Raw genomic sequence first — 18,456 nt, 5'->3', positions numbered from 1 at the left:
ATTTGATTACGTATTCATCTTATAGAATATTATTTTTGACGGATTGGAATTTCTGTTGTTTATCTTTTACTTCGAATCATTTTGTTACTCATAATCTCATATGATTTAGCTGTAAAGACAAAAAACAAAAAAATAAAACTAGTTCTCAGGTAAACCCAATAGGGTAGGTTTTAGATTCGATTTCAGAGTCCAAAAACAAAAAACCAACTATAACATAATAGATTTTAGGTGTTTTGGAACTTGCCTATACTAGTTAGAACCAATCACTCCCACTCCACGGGAATTGCTACCATGGCCTAAACCGAACCCCTCAAAATCCCAAACCGTTGCACCGAAGACAATTGTCCCTTTTCAAAAACTTTCTGAAATTGAGCATATACCAAATATTAGCAACCGTACGGTCGATAAATGATGGTAGCTTCAGCCGTCAGTGGCTCTACTGTTACCTCCCGGAAATGGTGGCAGTCTAAGTGATGACAATAAATGGAGAAACAACTGCTGCTCCATCAAAAGAAAATTCACTTTTCAGAATTTAAGCCTTGAGTTTTAAGCTTTTCTCAATGGTTATACAAGGGAGCCTTACAATCATAAGGTTCCGTCAGAGAGAGAGAGACTAAAACTACAATTCCAGTAAGATGTGTGAAATTTTAGCTAGAAAAACCCAAAAAAATGGATACACAGTATCTTCATTCCATCTTCTCTTTGAGATACAAAAGTGTAGGAAAATTATCAAATTACCCTATCTCAGTTAAATAATTGAGTATATCTTTACATCGGAGGGTACAAGTCACGTCACCTCAGCACGTACAAGGAGGTTATATCCTGTGCATCTTCAGGTGCATTCTCAATCCTAATCTTACAAATCAAATCAAAACTCAACACTAAAATCGAGTGAAGTGAATAATATGGCCACGGTAAACCATAATGGAATCATGTTGGCACCGCAACAAGAGTCTGCAGTGAACTTCTCCATTGCTTGTGTTCCATCTGCTTTGCTAGGACTTTCATCTGTGCACTATGTTTAATTGCGTATCGATGCCATAGCAATCCGTGCTCACTCATTACAAAACTCTTTTGCTTAAAACTCGCTTCAAATCTGTTCAACCTTTGGTTGGATAGATCCATTCTCAAGAGCACGTGACATATTGGAATTGTCCGTACGAGAAGTGCTAACTGCTGTGGAAACCACCTGAGTCGATAAAGGCGGTGGAACACTAGTTCTGGCGATGCTATTGCTTTCCAACCATGGTTGATGTCCTGTGTCAATTTTTCCATTTGCACCTCCGTTACAGATGGGGTCCTTTTGAAGTCCCAATTCAGTTCTTGCTAATGAGGAGTACTTGGTCTCTGTCACGAAAATAATCACTATGAGAATCTAGTAATGAGAAGGGTACTCTATCAAACTGCCAAACACGTAGCTTTATAGACACTAATGTATGGCAGAACATCCAGAATCAGATTATCAGTCATTTAACTAAGTATTAGCAAGGACAAAAAACCAGAAGGATGTGCAATTCCATCATTTCGAAAGAAACGTGAATTGCTCCAACATAATTTCCTCAATATCACACAAGCATGCTATAGAACTATGGCATTGTATGACATATTTACAAATCCTATGTCCAATACTCCAAACCACTTATCTATTGAGAAGTGGAGTGATATAGGTTTAATTGGTTCAAATATGAAGAAATGCCTTATTTCTAACTTCTAAGCAATGTTATAGTGTGTTATTCAAAAACTATTTGGCAGTCATATTTCGAAATGCTTGACTATGCTACTTCATATTGAAACAATCAATGACACCGGATTGCGCACACTGCAGAAAGTATGACCTCAACTTTCAAGGTTTTAACTTGGTCGAAAATATCAATCAACATTCTGCAAGATGTAATATGCAGAAGGGATAACTCAGGCATTTGGGTTATAGACTCATTCTTCTTTCTTTTCCACTGTTCTTAAGTTGGAGAATGGATTTGAGTTAAGGGTATTCAAACTTACCTTTTATTTCTCCGAAAGTGATGAGTTTATTTAGACAATCTCGCACTTTCGCCAGGACAATCCTTTCCTGCTCCGCGTAGACCTCTGTTATGCCTTGTCCATGAGAAACCTGTGAAGATGAATTGCAGTCGTGGCCCATCAACCCACTAGGGGAAGCAGCTGCCATGAACATTGTGTCTTGTTCATCACACATCAAAGCCAAAGTTCCAGGAGACACAGGTCTTCCATTTGGTGCTTCGGCACTGTCTGAGACTGATTCCTCATGACCACTTTTATCAACCTGGCTTGAGCTCGAACAATTGTCAGCTGCTGTTTTCCCGCCATCAGGATCCTTCAGGCTTTGAGTCCTGTCTTGTGTCGATGAAGCAAGAGAAGCTTCTGTCTGATCTGCCACCTGCTTTTCTTTTGCATTCTTTTCTTCTGGGCAAGAACATTGACCATAAATCAGTAACAGCAATCCTTCGATTTTCTATTGGTTTATGAATGCAAGCACGCAGACAATACCAGTTGGAAGACAATCAAAAGTACTTTTAATGATTACAGTAGCAAAAAGATTAACATCAATAGTTAGCAATGTCGCAGAAGCTGACTACTTCATTTCCAAGCGACAGAATTTGTTTTCACTGGAACTACTAGTTGTGCTGAAACAAAGTCACCAAAGAAAACAATGACAAGCCAGGTAATGAAGCTGGAACAAAATACAATATGTAGGAAACCTGCCCATATATTAGTTGCTGAGGAATAGAAGAAGCAACTCAGAGGAGATTGACTGCACCGGGAATAAGAAACTATTGCAAAAATAAGGCAGATAGTATAAAGTCAAAACCCTTCACTGTTCTAAGCTCACAAATGCATAAAAAAATGAAGCTCCAGCTCTGAAGCTAGTAATAGTAAAAGCAGTAACCTCACTATGACAAGAAGAGAAAGTCATCAGCTATTACCAAGCATGAAGTTTAGTGGATGAAGATTGAAGTACATCAATATAAAGCATCCAAATTTGTATATACATTTCAATAAATCTGTGGTTATCATTTTGGTTCAGTCTCCACAGAGGAAAATCGACAAAGCACTCCCTTAAACAGCTAATGGATATGACAAGGTTGTCACCAAACCCCACACCCCTCTCTCCCAAACAATTTGAGCACACAAAACACCTATTCAAGTTTAAAACTGAGCTCTTTTCCAGTTATCACATTGTGGATGAGACACCGATGCATAGAAGTCCCATTCTCATGTCCGAAGACTTCTCATATTGGGTCAGGGTATCAGGATATTGAGGAGACAGAATGCTCATTGGACCATTACTGGGCCACAGCCTTGTTGCTTCAATTCAGTGTGAGATAAAAAAAGATTTCGAGCTTCTTTGATGGCTTTAGCACTAAAAGGTTATCCCAAAAGTTTCTTTTCTATTTGGTTTCCTGTGACAATTAATAATTTATATGTTCACTTTCTGATATTGAAACAGTGAAATGACACTTTAGTTTTCATTTTTGCTTACAGCTCCTAAACATCATCAGCAACCACGACTGAGAGTGGTTCAGGCTTGTGGTGGTGGTAATCATGGACACAGTGAGATGAAAGGAAGATAGATTGCAGATAGGCCCATGAAGTGTAAGGGAGATTGAATATGAATAGGAGATGAGCAAGTTAGATAATAATAATGGACCATCAAGACACAATTGCAAAACTCTAGCTATATTTTGCTGGAAAAACTACTTATCCCAATGATACTGAGAGAAAGTAGAAAAAGAACGATCAGGCAACATAGAAAGCCGAAACTTCACCATTTGGAGACAAGTATACACTCTGATCAATGTGCAATGTCTGCACTCAATCAGGCCGGAAGGCACAGGGTGATGGCTTCGCATGTTAAATTGAAACAGATTATAAGTAAAAAAATTCCCTCAGCTGTAGTTTCAACATTCATTAATAAGACCACAAAATGACCACACTAGTAACTAATTGCACCTCTTCCATCAAGTGGCTGAACTAGCCAAAGTAACATGAAAGGCAATTTTCAGCTCATTCATAGACAGATCAGTCATCAATGTGTACCTGCAAGTGTCTTGGCAACTTCGCCTGATAACACCACTAGAACAGAGCAAAGCTCTTTTACGTCCTGTGGTTGAATGATATCTGCTAACAGGGACCTTCAATGAGGGCAAAGACGCACCTTTTGTAAGAATGTAGGTTTTCACTCGATTAAAGAGAAATAAAAAAAATATCTACCTGTATGTACATTTTGAAGGAGCTGACAATGTATTGCTAACGCCATGGGTAACAGGTGCAGATGACAAGGAGAAAGGTGCAGTGGCTTTTGTATTGTTTGGCTGTCATCAACATAGAAAATACAGTCAAAACACCCAGATAGTGCAGCTAAAATGTTTATGCTGAAACAGATGGTCAAGTTTTCAGGCTTAAAAAACCTCTATAGTTTCTTGGATAAGTTCAGAAGATAAGTGAAAGGGCATAATATATTAGCTGATGTCTACTTAGTCAATCACCACTGCAGTATAACATAAGATGAACTGATCAACTTTACCTGTGGAAATTGCCCAAGTCTTTGAATGGATGGATCCTTGACAGTCGAGTTTGAACCAAAGAAGAGTTCCTGACCTTTCTTTTTTTTGGACAAAGGCGGGGATGCAAAACCAGATGATCCAACTGCTCCCGTGATGGCAGCATTTGCAGCCTGCTGAATGTATGCCATGTTGTTGGCATGGTCCCCATGGAAAAGAGCCTGTCTCTCTTCACTTCCTTCAAAATTCTTGCAGTCCATGCATCTACAATTTTCTGAGCAAAGGATGTTGGCCTGGAAGCACTCACAGTACTTTTTGAGGCAGCCTGATTTCTTGCAGTGGCAGCCCTTATTGTGCTTCCCCAAGGCCCCGGCATCCTCCTGCATTAATTTGAAGCAACTCCACGTTTTTGTCATCAACAGCCAGAAGTATTATGAAGTATTGACAATTACAAAAGGAGAGACATGAAGTTATGCTCCACCAAGCAACAAAAAGGTATCCTATTTCTTCCACACCTTTTCCCAGTCATACACCACAAAATGACAATTTCAGACAGATTAAGTTCCTTTACAATAAGTAAACCTTAGGGACCTTTGCAGACACCTTTACATGCCGATTGACAATGAACTTGGTTTTTGGATCCATCCATTCTAAATGCAAGCTACTGTAAAAAAGCAATTGACTATTTCCTTAAATAAGCAGAAGTAGTCAAAATGTTTGATCTACAAAATTATGCAATTAGATGGAGGAAGAGTATATGCATATGCGGCCCAATCCAACCAGTAGACAAGCATTCTCAAATATTGCAATACCTTCTCTCACATACAAACTAGATAGAGAAGGGAATATGGAGTTGAGAAACAGGAGCCACAAGGTGCTGGAGCCAGATAGGACTCTCATACCATGTTAGATAGTCAACCCAAAAAATTAAAAAAGTTGATGGAAGGAGACTACATGCATATAAAACCCAGACAAACCATATAAACATGCAATATGAGAACAATTTAATGGAAGTGATTATAAGTCTATGTTAGTCCTAGCAGTATCATTTAAAGCCACAAACCAGTTATCCAACATAGTTTTTAAGTCGTATACATTATTTTGGTGAAGATCAATGTCAAAGCCCCCAAGAAGGTAACGTTCGGTGTCAATTGTCCTCCAAAGTTGAAGCTAACTGACAACTAAACAATCAAAATCAGCACAGGGTTTAATGTGATAGCCACAATAAGATAATGAGGACCAAAAGATGATTCTTAGCACCGCTTCAACAAAGGAAAAGGCTGTAATATAACTAAATTGGGTAGACATATCAACAATGTGTTTAACTTGAACTACAAAATAGAAGCTGAGATTTCTCCAATTAGCTTCTTTGAGTTGACTCACATCGCAAGCAGCAAAAGGATCTAACCAACCATGCCATTAGTGTATGAGGAGGAGAAAGGGATGAAAGATGAAAGGGGATATATTTAAAAAAACAATTTCAGAAGAAGTTTTCGTTAATAGAGAGTACCCACCCTTCTGTCCCTTGGTCCATGAGGACTGCTTGCAATTTTAGGTCTAAATGCATTTGGATTACGTTCTAGCGTAGCTTCAACAGCTTCTCGTCTTGCAGCTTCGTTTTCTTCATTGTTGTGACAGTTTGAGCAGTTGCACTTATCACAGTAGATACCAGATGCAAAGCATTCGCAGTAACTGATCAAAAAGTGAGATTAAGACCATATAACTTAGAGGATATTCGGTCAGCTGATAAATTCAACCACAAAATAAAAGAATTGAATTAAGACAGTAAAACAACAATGTAGTAATGCCTCAAGGCCCAAGATAATCTAACTCTTAAGTATAATAGAAGGCCAAGCACAGTTCCTGATGTAAAGTACTCAAAAGAACATAATAATGACCTAGAAATCGAAAAGGACAAAGCATTTATGGGGATTTTGAAAAGAAGAGATTAACTTAAAGTCGATTGCTTTAATAAGTGTCTATTGGCATTAATAATGGCAATTACCACTGGTTGTGGCACAAAGAATCAATGCACACTCTAAAGATATGTCCTATATATTACGAAATTTAGCAGCCAATCATATATTTCTCATTATCAAATGTCCACATTCCACATTTTAATGATCACCCTGCACAGCTTGCACAAAAGACTGGTGACATAAAGTCAAACTACGGAAAACTCTTTGGTAACAGAAATCAAATATGGTATGGAACCTAATCTTGAGAGGGACACTCTGAAGGTGCCAGTGTGCACACATCTGAGTCTGGTATAACAGAATCTTATTCTAGAGTCAGAGGAAAACAGCATAAATTACTTAGCATTTAGAAGCCTTCCATTTATAACTGTGTATTGTTTTCAGCAAACTGGCAATACTGCTTTTAATCAAGGCAATCACTCCACCACCCTGAGTTTTGAGAAGTTGCAGGGATACACTGTGTTATAAAAATTTAATCTGATAGCACCCATCTAGGAAAATTGGTGAATTTGAACACAAGCTAACAAGGGGTGTCAGAGTAGCTTTGAAAACACAGGGAGCGTCCCCGCAATTTTGTCAAAACACAAGCAGTGTGAAAGTAATTTATGCTATAATAAATAAAAAAACATGTTTTGACTGTACTTACAAACAACTTTACACTCTCTTTGGTGACCTACGAATCATCCTTTTTTTCTGAATAAAAACCAAAAGGCCACATTTCACACAACGTGTTTTGACCGTGTCAGGGTAGTTTATCCTATAATAAATACAAAATGTCTGGACCATGCATACCAGCAACTTTACATTCTGTCTGGCAACCACAGAATCCATTCTTTTTCTGAGTAAAACCAAAACATTTCATTTTGTACAAAGAGTGATCCTCAAATAGATTCATACCATCATTATCTGGAAGAGTTGGTTATTAACAGATCCTGGATATGGATTACACAGTATATTATTGTATTTTGCAGTATATCTACCGCACCTAGATCACATTTTGAGAGGTCTGATCTGGAGACAATCATCTGAATTTCGCATCATATTATAAGCATTCAGAAAGATACTCATGTTCACGATGCAACCCAATCCTTACCACTGCACAAGGCAAAGAAGTTTACCCTAATATAACAGCATGTTTGGTAGGAAGAAAGAAAAGAAAATGGAAACCAAATGACACAAGTAATGGAACTGCTGTTCATATTCTTATGTTTGGTTGTATTAATAGAATGTGGGAATCCAAAAGGGGATTAAAGTCAAATGTCAAATATTCCCTTAAGAAGTAGTATGAAAGGAGAAAAAAGGGTACACCTAGAAAAAAACATACCATGCATTTTTATGAGGGGAAAGGAATTGGAATTCCTTCCTCGTGTGAATCAGTGCAAAACGGGTATTCCAATGGGAACACCCATTCCAATGAAAACGTGCTCCCAAACATAAGGAAAGGAATGAAAGCCAGAATCTTGATTCCATTATGACCTCCATTTTATGTACCAAATTTGGCCTGGAGTCATTATGTGCAAATTTTTTATTCAACAACTGAGCTATGCACACTAAACTTGCACCTAATTAGGAATTTTTCAAAGAAAATAATTTAAATTGGGAATCAATAACTACATCATCAAAATCTTAGAATGGAGTGGACCATTAAGCAATGCCTAATGTGAGCATCTAATGATAAAAACTTTGCCATAGTACAAGCAAATGACACTATCAATCAGCATTAACACATGGACAAAGAGTATAGTCAAAATATAGGGGTCATCCCTTTATCCCTTTGGCCTATGTTGAAAAATAGACTCTAGCATGTCTGCATACCTTTCATATCAAAGCAATGAACTAGAAAAGTGTTTTAAAGTTCCATCCCGTTGTTTATCCCAAATAACACATCCCACATTAGCATATTCTACTGCTATCTGTGTTTGGCACACAGCCTTTACCTAATTGATGCTTATTAAGCCTGCAAACAGCTTCTGAAAAGAGTTCAAGACCGTGCAAAAGTGAAACTTCTAAGATGAACAGCATAGTTTTACTGTGAATGTCAAACAGGCATACATCAGGAGTTCCTTTTCTGCAGCATATTCCTTTTAACATGGATTCAATAGCTAAAATACATTAGTTAATATTTAAACAGCAAAAAATTTATTACTTACGATACACACCCTCAATAATACTGAAAAAGTTATAGGAGAAAATGTGCTATCTCTTGGAGAGGGAAAAATAATGGATGAATTCGAGGTAATGGATGACGGCGCCAAACAAGCAGGTAAGGTCCCACTAGTACATAAAGATAGAATTTCAGTAGCCAAAGTGAGAAGCCAAGTAAGTACTATCAGTACATAGTCACTAAAATGACCATTCCATTCATGCAGAAATGTACTTACAGCTTCAAACAACGTGAGTGTTTACAGTTGCACTGCTTTTGCTTCTTTGGAGTGCCCTCTTTCACTTCCACATTGGGTCTTGGTCTCGCCTTCGGAGATTCCATTCTCCTGGAAATGCAAAGGCAAAGAACATATACATCAAAATAGCTTAATAAATATTCTCAGTAAAGCCAAGTCTTGTCAGTGCAGCAACAAAAGAAGTACAATTTTGAATGGCATCAGCACAAATGCAGATGTTTGACAGATCATACAGGATGAAAGACAGTACAAATGCAGTACTCGAATCATCGACATAAAAGAAAAAGACCAAAGCCTTATTCTACTGGCTTGTGATCAACCAATTTATAGAGAACTTAGCATGTAATGACCTTTAGCACTGTAAGACCCCAGTGAAGGTATTGAGAATCGACATATCAAACACAGATTCAATGGAGATAAAAAGAGAGGATTTCCATCATGAAAAGAGAGAGAAGTTCTATTATCAAAAATCTAAATTAAATGCAATTCCACCTTACAGAATAAAAAGAATATAATAGAGAGAAATTTTTAAAGTCAATGCCATCATAAGTATACTTTTACACTGATAAGGTAACTCTTTAGTTCAAAACATAGGAGGAAAAATTTTCTGCATTGACATATTTCATACACCTGCAACATAAAAAATTCAATAAGCTCACTAATTAACAAGGTGTTATTTTCTGACAATTGCCAGAGGAATGATGAAATGACAAGTATAATAAATACTCTTTTAGCCCTTTGAACGTCTCAATACCATGAAAATTTCAGGCACAAAAGGAAAGTTAGACCCCAATTGCACTCAATAAGTTTGTAACTGCGACCAAACGTTAGAGAACAAAACTTGTCACTGGGGGCTCGACATTCTTTACAAGCATTAAACTATTCTTGTGCAGGGATGATTGATGGATGTGCTTCTGAAAAGATGGAGGTAAATGGAGTGAATGAGTCGAAATCTCGCAACTTTAATGGGAAAGAAAGAACCTTTTACCAACAACAATGACAATCGAACAATGTTTGATTTCCCACAAGTTCCCAAAAAGAAAATAAATTCCAGAAAGTCAACGAAAAATATCAACAATTCAAAATCCTAAACAAACCCTTCCTCAGTCCTGAGGCTGAAGTACCTCTATCGAACACCAAAATAACAATGTAGAAAATGCAGGTACTGGGAATAAGAAAGAGCTGAGAAGGTGAAGCGGACAACGGACGCAGGAAGAACAAAACCACTAGAGAGAGGAGTTCAAAAACTTCCTTCCTCCATTCCTCCATTTAAATCAGGATCCAAACCACTCTTCATCCATCAATTCGCTAGCTCAATGCTGCAACCGACCAATTGCATTCACTACCAAAATATCTACGCGACCAATCGTTCCCTCCTGATTCTACCACATACCCTTGAAACCAGAAAGTTCCCTCGAACAAAACGATAACTTCCCAGCCGGGGGAAAAGGAAAAGAAGAAGAAGAAGAAGAAGAAGACGCAAGAGCAAGCGCGCACACAGAAAATCACCAAGAAACCAACTGCGCACCAACCTCACTGCCGGATGAGAAGCCTGCAGAGGAGGCAGCGGCAGCGCCACCACCTGCGCCGGCTGCGTCGCGGCGGCCGCGGCAGCGGCCGCCGGCTGCGGATGCTCCGGCAGCACCACGCCCTCCCTCTCCCCGCCCCCGCCCCCGCCCCGCGTGAAATCCAGCTGCCTCGCCGCCAATCTCTTCCCCGCGCCACTGTTCTCCGGGGCGCTCCCTCCCGCCTCCGATTGCTGCCTCTTCGGAGACGACTCCCCGCCTCGCCTTCTCCCATCGAATCTCTCCACCTCAAACGAAAAACCAAAAGAAAAATCCGACCAGACTCGGATTCCGAACGCCGCAAGAACCACGTCCTCCCCGCGCGCCCCCGATTCGCTCGAATTAGGACGAATTCAGCGCCTTTCAGCTCCAACCTCCAAGAGCCGACCCGACACGCCCCCGAGAATTCAAATTCCGCCGCCCGCGGAGCTCGAGATTCGCACCCCGCCCAGCACAGTGTGGCGGTGATCGAGCGCCGGCGGCCGCCGCAGCAGCTCGCGAGCCGAACGGGAAGATCGGAATTTGCGAAGCGGAGGAGGAGCAGCGCTCGAAAATCTATCCCCCTTCCTGCTTCTTCGGTGGAGCGAAATCGCGAGGAGGAAGAGGAGAGGAAATTAAAAAAGGGGAGGCTTTTTTTTTTTTTTTTTTTCCTCCTCCTTTTTTTTTTTTCTGCTGCTGCTCGTTCTTCTTCGTTCTTTCCCTCCTCCTCCCTCTCTCTCCCGAGGTTTTGAAATTTCAATTTCGCGATTATTGGACGGCCCCGATGCGCGTCCCGGGCGCATCCGACGGGCGGCAGCGCGGTGGGCGGGATCGACGGCCCGAATTCATAGAAGGGTACGCAGGCCCCCCGCGTCGACCGTGCGATCGCCCCCCCCGGGGTCGGGCTCCGAATGAGATCGGTGGTGAAAAGCCCTCGAGATCGGTGGGTCTGGGCTCGGGTCGGCCGCACGTGGGGGGGGCTCATTGGCTGGGCGACTCCGTTCGTGCTTACGTGATTTTTCTTCCCGCAGTGGGGAGAGGAGAACCGGGAAAAAAAAAAAGCAGAATAAATAAGGAAATGAATTTGGCGCTAAATGTGGAATCGCCTCAGAAATTGTTGACTGGGACTAGTGGAGGGAGTAAATAGTAAAATACACCTCCGGTACGGCGCGCATCGGATACGAGGGTTAATTAGAAAATGGCCCTCTGAGATAGCAAGAATCATGAAATGACCCCCAGTGAAACGGATTTCGTCTCGACTCACCCCTCCAACCTCCTCCAACCATAATAATGTAGACGCCAGATCTCAAATTGCCCCCTTCTCAATGTGTCTTGCGCACATGATAATCATTTTATTTTCCTATTTCTTTGTTTTTCAGTTCTCTAGAACATGTTTGGAATAAAATTCTATTTAGTAACACAATTTCAACTTTTAATTCTAAAACAAATTTCTATTTCTTAAATAGATTTAGACTAAAAATCATAAATTAAAATTTTTAGCTTTTCTTTTTTTTTTAAATTTTTTTAGCTTTTCTATTTCTAGAACAAAAGTGAGAAATAAAATTATTCTCATCATTCACTCTTGTCCCTGTCTACAGCCCATCTACCACTCATGAGACACTGGATGCTCACCTCTCACCGCCGATCACTGAACTCTCGTCGCTCAAGAATCGCCAAGCGCCTTGCAAATCACCAAACGCTAGATGCTTTTTGCTAGCCCTTGGTTGTTGATCGCCGGTCACATCCCATCGACAGCCCCCAGACGCCTACCACCATAACTTGGAATTGAGAAATTTTGTATTGTTATCAAACGAATTTTCATTTCATGAATATTAGTTTTTTGAAGTTATCAAACACCTATTTTTACTTAGAAATTTGTACGGGGAATAAAGATAGAAAAATCAATTTATAGTCAGAAAATTGATTTCTAGAAAAGAATAATTATCATGCACGTCTTTAAACTCTTGAATTATTTCCATTGTCTACTATTATCCGATTTCCCGTCGAAGCATGTGCTTCACACGTGAGAGATACGCTTGCGAAGAGCATTTGCTCGGCTTTCAACCGGTCGAGCAAATGAAATGCTCGGCGATTTTGTGAATAATTATGTTACTGATGGGCCGTCCAAGTGGCGTTTCTCAAGCAGGGAAAAGTGCGCTTTCCAATCAATGGCGGAAACGTAGACCCGGACGCATGAGGTGATAGACCATCCTTTATTCTATTCGCGTCAAAGCTAGTTTAAGAAATTGACCCCCTTTTTCTTTATAATCAGATGATTATCAACTCGGTGCCAAACTTTCATAATTACAAACTTAGGTTAACTTTCACGATTAGAAACTCGGGTTATGATGTTTTGGTTCGACCTCGGGAATATTTGGAGAAAAGAAAAGAGGTTCACTTCAAAGACCTTTCGGATTTGGTACTCACTTCGGATTCAATTTGACTAACCAAAATTCCATCGACAGCTCAACTCCATCCGTCCAGTCATCGGGAGGAATACAGCGTGTCCCATTTGAATTTCTTTCTTTTTCTTCTTCCTCTCGTCACGCCGCGAAGAAGGAAGACAATCTCATGTTTAAGGCACTTCATTCAAATCTTAACTCGATGCCCCCTGCAAAGGGATGAGCATTTTTTCCAACTCCTTGCGCCCAAAATGCTCATTCCTCTTATGAAAAGGATGACCAATCCCTGTTCAAATGTACTCGCCTAACATCGGAGATGGGAAAGGGTAAAGGAACTGCAATTCCGCTCTGGCCTTGCTCCTACCAAATCAAACGGCACAGATCACTTGTATCCAATCGCCAAGAGATAACCAGCGGCAATTCAAAAGGTTCGAGTCAACTCTCAGGCACAAAGCTGCTTTAACTCGATTGCTCGAATTATTCGATGTTTATTCATACGCTTTAAAGGCATTGTAAAGACGGACTCGGACCCTTCATAGATAGGAGCATTCACCTGATAAAAAACCACGAAGCATCTCCAAGTATAACCTGTCGCTGGAGAGAAAATTCTCTGCAAGTTCCATTTGAAAAACCAGTCTCGGAGAAGCAGACCACACACGCAATTGTATTACACACCGGCCCTATGAAACCATAAATGCTCCATTGCAAACAGTACAATCCTAACTCCATCTTTCCTACAACCTTCAAAATCCTTTACACAATAACCTCCACCCTGCAAAAATCGGACTTATAGCAGCAAATTGTGCCTCAGCTAATAAGGATCACCAATCCTCCCTCTACCCAGACCATGGCGATCATCTCGTCCCCTCTCCAAGTAGAGATCCCGACGGTAATCTTTTTGTGGGAGGGCACCCCTAATAGGTGAACGGCTCCTCTCCCTGATGTCACGTGCCCATCGGTCATGACTTGCAGGAAGTGGTGGCGGGTGCAGAGGTGGTGATAGCGGTCGCCTGTCAAAGCTTTTTCCTTCGCTTACAAAGCTATCCCTTCCACGGTCTCTGTGGGCCCAGTCAGTCGGCATTGGTCTGTCAAACCTGCTCCTTCCCCTATAGTCATCTTCTGGATAGTCCACGTGTTCCCTTCGAATGTAGTCATCAGAGAACCCAACTTCATGCCGGGGAGGGGGTAGACCACCCGGGCCAAAATCTCGAGGCCCATCCCGAACCCATGAACGAGGCGGAGACCTGTACCCATTCATGGACCTAGGAGGTGAACGATGCGATGGAGGCCCAGGAAAACGCCTCGAAGCAGTAAATGGAGGCGATGGGGCCAGATAGCCCCTTCTGGGGCTACCCCTGTGTCCAGTGCGAGGTCTGTTGCAGTTGTTACAGAGATCTCGCCTCGCAAAGTTCAGATTGCCACATCTAGGAGAATAGAACATGATCAGATGTTAGACACAAATAGTCAGATGGTGATATTAAGCACAAGTTAAGAGCAGCAAAGTTCATAAAGTATACAGAAAATTGCTAGCTAGAGAGGTGCAATGGGGACAGCTAGCCAGGAATTCTCCTGGTGTGTATCATGCACATATGCTATCATATTGATGATCAAAATCAAATGCACATTGTGAATAAGAAATTGAAGCAGAGAGTTCTATTTCTCTGTTGCAGGAATACGAAAAATTGGGTAATTGAGTCCTGAAATCAACTGCAGGTAATTGTAAAAAACTGAAGTTGATTGTAAAGATAGTCTTCTCCAAATACAAATCATAAAAAAAACCATCTAAATATTGCCTCACAATCCTTTTTAAGCAAATAGGTAACCTTAAGGACAATAACATAAAGCTATTCTAAAGATTTAGCATCATGACTTACGAAGGATCTGCACAGTACCAATCGCCCTCCCTTGGTCGCACGTTAGGATTGTTTCTAGCTACAGGTTCACCTCTGAATGGCCGAGGACCCAATCCAGGACCATCAAAACCCCTGCCACCATAGGGCCTACCACCGCCCCTTCCTCTACCATAATGGGGAGAAGAGTCTCGGAACCTACCAGGCTCCCTTCTGCTGAGAAATTCACGGCCACGTGGCGGACGATCAAGATCTGGACTATAGCGGCGTTCTGCATTCCTATGACGAGCAGGAGATACAGAACCTGCACCAATTCTAAATCCTGGAAAAGACAAGCCAGAAATGGCTAGAAAATTAAACCAACAGATAAATTAGGGTGATTTAATGTAGTGATGATAGCCAGTAGCATGCGGTCGATAAAAGTGCCAAGTGTCAACCAATGACTGAACTGATTTTTGAAAACTGCTACCGGCCGTGAAGACAGCTCCTCCGGTCGTGTGTCATGAAAATCAGATAATAAGGAGATAGGGCACGGAATCTACAATTGATGGTGTAGTCATTACTTTTCAAGAACTTCAGCTGCCGTAACATACAAACTGACCACAGAAGGTGCAATCCAAGCAACATCACTTGCTCTTACCAATTAGGGAAGTCCCTTATAGTCTCCAGGATCAGAACACATTCCACAGTTTCCTAGATTCAAGTGCCTCAAGTCTACCGTTCAAACCACTACATCGGTGAATTAATATTCCCCTAAGCAGATGAGAGACCTCCCATACCATTAATGCAACATTAACATAATCACACCATCAAGCCACAACAAAGAACATATCAGCATCCACATCTGCAGACTACAAGATAAATAAAAAGCATGACTAACATAAACCAGCCCAATCAAAGACATCATCCAAACAAAAACCCCCAGAACCTTCTGATGAACTGGACCTGCAACAAGCAGCAGATGTAAACCCGTGAAAGAACCACAAGGTGACAGTCTGCTACTCAGGAATTACATCGAACTACCCCAACTGGTATGAACCCAGTCCCTTCCAGTCAAATCTCATCCATTGAGCGCAATAGTTTTGACAAAAATCCCAAACAGCGAGGAAATAGATTTTCTGCTTAATCCACGTTTCAGGTTAACTTAGGGCATGATGCAATTCATTCCCAGCAGAAAATTTCGGAGCAAATACCATTATCACCCCTTTTCTTTTTGAACTCCATTAATATCCCTCTCCATGACTTCTAAAAAGGTATCCTGGGCATCTGTTCTTATAAGGTATAGTCTTCACCATATTCATTACTGATTCACCACTTGCCAACCTCATGGGCAACAAAGTGTTTCAAGGACATTGTAAATGACATGAGACAATGTTCCCCAGCCTCCAGCATTTTGCTGAGTAATAATCGAAGCAGCAAAAGCCATTTCACTGACCCAGCACCCACCAAAAGGACAAAAAAGAATCTTAACAGATCGTTCAACCAAAACAAGCTATGCACATTTTAACTTGAATGGTATTCACCATTGGTGACTTGTCAAATCAGATTCCACATACCCACCACCAAATACTGGACTAAATTTCCAACTACACCACCTTGAGATGTAACCAAACCTAATGCAGGAAATAACATGAACCACCTTCATCAAATTCATGACGTGGAAAGGAACCACACTGTCTCAGGCAAAAGGGAGTAGAAACCTCATCAACCAACTCCAAGCACGGAAAACAGCCCTCCAGCCAGTATGTGTAGCCACAGACTGATAACAGGATGAGGTACAAGGAACTTTAACCATAATGATAGTAGTAAGTACATTCCAAGTTCAGATGCCAAGTGAATCATCATGTGCACATCCCAACTGAAAACCTCATATCCAAACTGAAACTGCTGCCACTTTTCTTATCCCATAAATATCGCAAATAATACCTAAAAGCGGCCTTCGTCACAAATGAGACGCGTGAATATATAACTCTACTAAAACCAGTACTTTCACCAGCCACAAACCATTCCAACCTTTCGTTACCCAAAGACATAATTAACCATCAAAAATCCAAAACCCTGACTTTTTAAAACCAACTCACACCAGGATGCCTTCATCAAGACCAAAGTTCTTGCAGGCACATTCAAAGCTGTGACAGACAACAGCAGAGTTTATTCAACGCTTCAGACTAACAAATCTATTAAAACCACATGTTACACATGTATGTTCAACTAATAAATGGAGCAAGCCTTCATGAACTAGCGCAAGCTCTTCAAAGGCAGCAAATAATAGTGACTTTCAAGCTTTTTATCACTGTGACTTTGCACACAATGCAAATCTTAGACGACATTGAAATATGGCAAAAGATCCGACATACAGCTAGTAGCATATTTTGTACTCAAAAGATGACTGAGAATGTCATCAATCATCCTCAGATAAAAAGGAGAGTAGATAAAGCATGGTAATACATTGATTATTCCTGTTTATGAAGATGAAACTCAAACGCAACTTAGCTTCTAACAAGAAAGTAAAGAAAAAAAAAACAGAAAATTTTTCAAATTCCATACAACCTTGATTTTTTCCCACCAACTTCACAAAGGTCACACTTCACATGCTTGTACACTACAGCACTAACTGCCATGCCGTTCTCAGGTGAGTAAGGATAAATAATAAGCCACACCCGAGTGTGGACTAGCGCCACAACATGGCACTCGGGTCGGAGGTTTCCAGCGCATACGACATCTTCAGTCACAATGGTCGAGTAGACACGTAATTGCAAATAATACAATTAGAAACTCCCTGACTTAAGCCATACAGAAATCAACTCTTGGCGAGTTTCACCCACAGCAAACTTCAATTATCAAAAACCAAGCAAGCAGTCAAATCAATGTAAACGCTACTTAGCAAGTTGCATCCCGATTGAATAAAGTTTAAGCACTACTGACTCTATACCAAAAATTTAGCAGCACGTCGACGTATCACCCAAAACACAACCAGCTAAATATCATTTTATCAGAAGAAACAGAGTCAAAGGTTCATACACAGGCTTACTACGAGAACACGATCAGAGATCTAAGCAAGCCACACCTCTAAGCATGTCGAATCAAGCAGCTAAATAACTAAACATCAGATACTTCTTCCGAAGGATTGCGATGCCGCTCGCGTCAACATTTTCCATCAGAATCATTCGCGAACTTCCTAAAACGGAAACAGCATCTACTCGATTTCGCTTCACCGAAACGACGCCGCGACGGAAGAAGCGAATCAACCGTGCTCACATAATCACTGACCATCCTGAAGCGACCGAAGAAGAAAAAAGGCGATCGGACGAAGGAAGGAAAGAGTTACCGGCGTCGTCGGCGTACCGATCCGAGCGGTACGGCGGGAGGGGATCGCGGCGGTCGTCGCCGGACTCGTAGTCGTTCCCGGCGGCGCCGCGGCCGCCGGCGACGCCGTCCCCGCCGCCGCCGCCGCCGCCGCCGCCGTCGCCGCTGCTGCTGGAGGGGCGGACGACGAGGCTGCTGAGGAGGGGCTGGTGGCGGGAAGCGGGCTGGTCCTTGTCTCTGGAACCCATGGTGGTGGGGGAGGCCTCTCCGCTCTCGCGGTCTTCCTTGCTTTCTTCTCTGTTCAGATCGGAGTCTCCGCAAGCGGGTTTCTCTGTACCTTAACCCTAGACGCAGGAAGGGATTTAATTTTCCTTTTTTTTTTGGGGGGGTGGGGGCAATAATGGAAAATAAAAAAATTAAGTAATGAGATTTCTGGGGGTATTTCCATATTTGCTTGCG

At 41.4% G+C, this 18,456-nt stretch overlaps 2 protein-coding genes across 2 annotated transcripts; both read right to left on the bottom strand.

Moving 5' to 3' along the window:
• Nucleotides 1-652: 652 nt before the first annotated feature.
• LOC104439159 (protein tesmin/TSO1-like CXC 5) lies at nt 653-10,807 on the bottom strand. Its single transcript, XM_010052268.3, has 8 exons — nt 10,428-10,807; nt 8,878-8,985; nt 6,035-6,212; nt 4,544-4,900; nt 4,231-4,331; nt 4,057-4,151; nt 2,002-2,421; nt 653-1,347 (listed from the first exon to the last, which is right to left on the bottom strand). The coding sequence occupies exons 2-8, from the start codon at nt 8,979-8,981 to the stop codon at nt 1,091-1,093; spliced, it is 1,512 nt and encodes a 503-aa protein (XP_010050570.2). The 5' UTR covers nt 8,982-8,985; nt 10,428-10,807; the 3' UTR covers nt 653-1,090.
• A 2,566-nt stretch (nt 10,808-13,373) lies between these two features.
• On the bottom strand, nt 13,374-18,327 carry LOC104436742 (RNA-binding protein FUS). Its single transcript, XM_010049605.3, has 3 exons — nt 18,020-18,327; nt 14,716-15,013; nt 13,374-14,265 (listed from the first exon to the last, which is right to left on the bottom strand). The coding sequence occupies exons 1-3, from the start codon at nt 18,243-18,245 to the stop codon at nt 13,653-13,655; spliced, it is 1,137 nt and encodes a 378-aa protein (XP_010047907.2). The 5' UTR covers nt 18,246-18,327; the 3' UTR covers nt 13,374-13,652.
• Nucleotides 18,328-18,456: the final 129 nt, after the last annotated feature.

Source organism: Eucalyptus grandis, chromosome 3 (genome assembly GCF_016545825.1).
Source record: "Eucalyptus grandis isolate ANBG69807.140 chromosome 3, ASM1654582v1, whole genome shotgun sequence".
Classification (NCBI taxonomy): domain Eukaryota; kingdom Viridiplantae; phylum Streptophyta; class Magnoliopsida; order Myrtales; family Myrtaceae; genus Eucalyptus; species Eucalyptus grandis.
The sequence above is the reverse complement of the archived record's forward strand: the minus strand, read 5'-3'. Positions and strand labels throughout refer to the sequence as shown.

Excerpts from the sequence above, each read along its gene's own strand:
- LOC104439159 (XM_010052268.3), bottom strand. The coding sequence starts at position 8,981 with ATGGAATCTCCGAAGGCGAGACCAAGACCCAATGTGGAAGTGAAAGAG. Across the intron at positions 4,332-4,543 it reads GACTTGGGCAATTTCCACAG|CCAAACAATACAAAAGCCAC; the intron begins GTAAAGTTGATC and ends TGTTGATGACAG. Across the intron at positions 4,152-4,230 it reads CCTTCAAAATGTACATACAG|GTCCCTGTTAGCAGATATCA; the intron begins GTAGATATTTTT and ends CCCTCATTGAAG.
- LOC104436742 (XM_010049605.3), bottom strand. The coding sequence starts at position 18,245 with ATGGGTTCCAGAGACAAGGACCAGCCCGCTTCCCGCCACCAGCCCCTC. Across the intron at positions 15,014-18,019 it reads TCGGTACGCCGACGACGCCG|GATTTAGAATTGGTGCAGGT; the intron begins GTAACTCTTTCC and ends TGTCTTTTCCAG. Across the intron at positions 14,266-14,715 it reads TGGTACTGTGCAGATCCTTC|ATGTGGCAATCTGAACTTTG; the intron begins GTAAGTCATGAT and ends CTATTCTCCTAG.